Source organism: Penaeus vannamei, chromosome 6 (assembly GCF_042767895.1).
Source record: "Penaeus vannamei isolate JL-2024 chromosome 6, ASM4276789v1, whole genome shotgun sequence".
NCBI classification, from domain to species: Eukaryota; Metazoa; Arthropoda; class Malacostraca; order Decapoda; family Penaeidae; genus Penaeus; species Penaeus vannamei.
Window position 1 is genome coordinate 25,347,531 of NC_091554.1, and position 5,000 is coordinate 25,352,530.

General features: G+C 36.8%; 1 protein-coding gene across 1 annotated transcript in view; it reads left to right on the plus strand.

Moving 5' to 3' along the window:
- Positions 1-2,925: 2,925 nt before the first annotated feature.
- Positions 2,926-5,000, plus strand: part of LOC113823286 (sterol carrier protein 2) — a gene marked incomplete at its 3' end in the record, with an annotated part of 5,257 nt that continues 3,182 nt past the window's right edge. The window contains 1 exon segment of the mRNA XM_070122771.1: positions 2,926-3,262. Within this exon segment, the coding sequence (XP_069978872.1) occupies positions 3,188-3,262 (75 nt within the window).

Below are 5,000 nucleotides of genomic sequence, written 5' to 3' on the forward strand. Positions count from 1 at the left end.
GGCCTCGTACAATTTTAACAAACATCATAAATATTAGCTCTCATTTTTAAAATTTGTGAAATCAACCCATTCCTGTGATATCATGTCACCTACAACTAGATCACCAAAGAATACGTAGCAAATTTATCAATACAATATTTTCGCAACGGGCGGAGTGGCTGCGAGAGGGTAGTAAAATTCATCGTCTGGATATATCAAAGCCCAAAACAGCTGAGTCATCCGGATGCAGTCTCTCCGAAGGCTGTGCGAAGGCATAGCAGCATAATACTGAAGTGAAAAGTATTCTCAGAGGAAGCTCATTTCGACTCGTTTCGCATTCTCCTCGCAGCGCTTGGGACATCTCAGAGCCACGGGCATTATCCTCTTGGTACGGTTTCTCTTGTGCGTGTGCTTGGCGGACCTGGACCCGAAAAACTGTATTATGGTTATCCTTATTATCGTATTTTATAGTTTGCGTTTTTGTTATAGAATAATTACTGTTGTTAATATCATCAATATGATTATGATCACCATTACCAATATCACTGTCATTATTACTGTTACGTTGTTGCTGTCTTTTGTTTTATTGTTACTATCATTATTGTCATTATTATTTTCACCATCGCCATTATAATCATCATTATTACCATTGTCATTATCACCATCATCTTCATTATCGTCATTATGATCATGATTACGATTAATGATTGATGACGAATGTCATGTCTTTATCATTATGATAATTAATATCATAAGTGATAGTAGTCGTACTCCTACGCCATTACCATCACTATTATTGCTATCATCATCATTATTATTATCTTTGATGTCGGTATTATTATCATAATCATTATTGTTCTGTTGTTGTGGTTTTGATGTTATCATCATTATTATTAGTAGTATCATTGTTATTGTTGTTACCATTGTTATTATATTCAATTTAATCATCGTGTTCTTCTCCATCCACAACTGTCATTATCAAATTCATAGAAGACATCGTAACAGTTATCATTGACAATTTACGATAATTTTCCTCGCATCAGTAACAGTAACTGATTAATAATGGAACTGAGCAATTGAGAGGGTCAATGTGCTCCCTTCGTGTTATCTGCAGAGTCGGATTTCCGGGGTATTAATCGGTTCAGTTTCAATATGTCACCATGAAAACCTGTTTTATTGGTGTGTAAACACCACATAAAACGAATGAGAACTAACCAGTGAGTGAAACCCCTACATTCTACACATTCATGTTGTTGCAATGATAACATGCCTCAGAGTCGAAGCCTGGATTACATTGACGTGTATTTTATCATTGTGTGAATCCTTGTTCAACAGCATCTGCGAGAGGCACTCAGCCAGGGCACTGTTTCCCTGAGGAGATTCTTGAATGGTAATGCCTTAGTAATGGGCAATTCGCAGCTCTAAGGAATTATTGCAGATTTAATGCATTTATTTTTGTTGGTTTTGCGATATTTGACATGCGAGTTTCATGTGTGTGCGTTTGCCTCTTGAGTCTTGCGTAAGGTCCATGTCATGTTTTCAGTTATGACTTATCTTTACAGGTAAGAAGAAGCTTTTGCAGTCATAGTTTAAAACGGGTGTCAAACTGATGGTCCTCAGGATGGTCATAAATGGACCGCGGGATGATAAGAATTATTGGCGCGTGAAATTATGTTTGTCATGAAGAAAATTAACTAATAACCTCTGTTTCGTAGTGCTAATAGTTTAATTTATATTGTTGTTGTTAGCATTACAACTCTTATAAAGCGAATATACATATAAATATTATAAAAGAATATAATTAAATGAAAATTGTTGACCTATAAATTTGAAAGTGAAAATAAGACTGCAGCACCTCGAGACTAATGCATATTAGCATGTACAGTTTGTCAGCATTTGACTTCTAATATGTAAAATAAACTTTACGAACAAGTATGTAATGCCCGACAGATTTTAAAAACGTAATCCAGAGAAGCAATGTATGTAGCATCGCTGGCCCTTAAGTAGAATGGAAAATTTGCCCTCAAAAGGGTGCGAGTTGGATACCCTGGTTGAAGGCCCTTGGGAGAGGCTGGTAGTTCTGAAATAATTTTCATTGCTGCGCTCAGTTGGATTTCATATGTGTGCAATACACATAAACGCTCATCCCCCCGCCCTCATACACATATGAGGATGTGTGTATTATAAATATTTGTATATCTATGTATGTCTCTCTCTCTCTCTCTCTCTCTCTCTCTCTCTCTCTCTCTCTCTCTCTCTCTCTCTCTCTCTCTCTCTCTCTCTCTCTCTCTCTCTCTCTCTCTGTCTCTCTCTCTCTCTCTATATATATATATATATATATATATATATATATATATATATATATATATATATATATGACCCGAAGATGGAATCGAGGACGATTCCGAAACTGTTGTCTCACTTTCCTCAATAAATCTAGTTTGTACATTGTGGGTTTTTCTTCCATAGATAGATATAAATATGAATATATATACACATACACATACACATACATTCATACACACACACACACACACACACACACACACACACACACACACACACACACACACACACACACACACACACACACACACATACACACACACACACACACACACACACACACACACACACACACACACACACATATATATATATATATATATATATATATATATATATATATACATACATGCATACACACATACATATACATACCTATGTGTGTGTGTGTGTATGCGTGATCTACAAAACCATTATCAATTGATTGTTGTTACGCGTTGTAAACTTTTGTTGTGTTTATATAAAGGGTGCATTATCAGATAGAGTATATCTCATGTGCTCACATATATGAGGTATCTGAAGGTCACATTGTAAAAAAACAAGAAAAATGTCTATCATTGAAGGTTGAGTTGCCAGATACCACAATTTACAGAGAACAGTGGTCATAATCTAAATTATAAGATCAATCATTCAGAATATCCAGTGACTGAAATTGATACGAGTGCAAACCAAATCGAGAAAAATTACCTGAGGGGTACGGAAGATAAATTGCGTTCGGAACTGTGGGCGAAGGTCGTGGCTCGGGCGAGGGATCGAAGGTCGAGCGATACGAACACACAACACCCAGCGACCCAGGGCGAAGAGGGACTCGACGAGAGGCACTCATCCAGGGCACTGCGAAGAGGGCGCGGACACTCGTACAATGGCACAGGTTCTTACCAAAGTACCCAAGATGGCAAATAGGCGTGTTTTCGTTGTTGGAGTTGGAATGACGAAGGTAAATTGCGTGATAAAGGTCCAGATGAGTGACTGGAAAGGGTGGACTTGAAGTCGTGACAGTCATAAAAGTGCTCAAAAGAGGAGATTTGACTATTCAGTACTTTGGAATAGTTTTACCAGAGCTTTTATAGAATTCAGAGGATAAATGTGCTTTTATATGATTTCTTTTGTCAATTTATGTATGTCGTCGAAATTGCCAGTAAGTCTTTTTCTGTCTGTCTCTCCTTTCCCAGGACAGGATATGAAACCTTTTCTAGTAACTTTTTCTGTTAATTTTTTGCTACTTTGTGTTGGGGAGCTGTTGCCATTGCAAGGGATGTTAATTTTGCAATGAGCAGCTTTCTTACTCATTACATTCATTTGTACTGTAACCATGTCACCAATTTCATGGTTAATAGGGATTCTCAGATTGAGTACGGGAATTTATATCACTAAATTCCAGCAGATTGGAAAGAAAGAGCAAGCCTCTTATGATGCTTTAAAAATCAGAGAAACTATAATGGCTTCCATGATATTAGCAAAATTGAAGTAAATTTTCTTTGTAAATTTTGAATTTGTAAAATAGAAGGCTGTACTGCAATAGAACATTGTACAATTAGACTAACCAAATCCTTCATCCTTTGTGAAACAAAGATGAAAAGACATCAGTAATCAGAATTGTATTTTTCCTCTGAAAGAGATTACTTTAAACTTAGTAGGATTTATGTCTACTTAACTTTTTGCTAATTTCAGTTTCTTTTAAATTTTATTTATAGCGTATGCCTCACGTATAGAAACACTTTATTAACCATATTATTATCCATTTCTTTTTGTACAGTAGAGTTTTGTTATTGTCCTTAAATGTTAGATAATGGAACACTTAGTCTGCTCATTCAGGACAATCAGATCATTAGAACACAATGATTTAGAAGATAAAAGAAAAAGAATCTCAAAGAAATCCTGTTTAAGGTCGGTGCTAAGAAGCCCTGGGCAGCCTGTGTTCAGACAACCACAACTTGCTAACCCTTCAATAACTTGTATGTCTATACATGTCATGACATAATGGCTTATGATGTTTATACGTGTCATGACTCGCAACAGCTATACACAGCTTAGGCCTAGCCACAAAGTTTAGACTGTTGTGTAATATTACATCACAAAAAATTCAGCCCCAGTCATCATACAGTTAATAGCATCTCATATTTGTTTACTCTTTGTGTGAGAACAAACTTTTCAAGAGGTAACTAGTTGATGTACTCTCCACCACATATCCTCAAAACCCTTAGATGACATCCCATGCCAAAGTGCCCTATAAGCTCTTGTTAAAAGACAAGTGAATCATAAAATATGGCCCCTTAGGGATGGTTTATTGCAGAGGTTGGCAACCTTTGGCATGAGTGCCAGACTTGGCATACATAGTGCTTGGCACACTATGTGATTCAAAGGAGCAAAGAAAAGAGTTAGGAAGCAAAATATTATGAGAGAGAGAGAGAGAGAGAGAGAGAGAGAGAGAGAGAGAGAGAGAGAGAGGGAGAGAGAGAGAGAGAGAGAGAGAGAGAGAGAGAGAGAGAGAGAGAGAGACAGAGAGAGACAGAGAGAGAGAGAGTCTTATTATTATGGTCAGTTAAATTTTTAAATCTTGAAATATTGGAAACTACTGCGAATGATCATGCAGCCTCCATATTAAGTTCCCTGACACCACTGTCTGGTAAATTCAGTTGCATGAAGAAAGTGGTGAGTATAAATCTAAAATTATA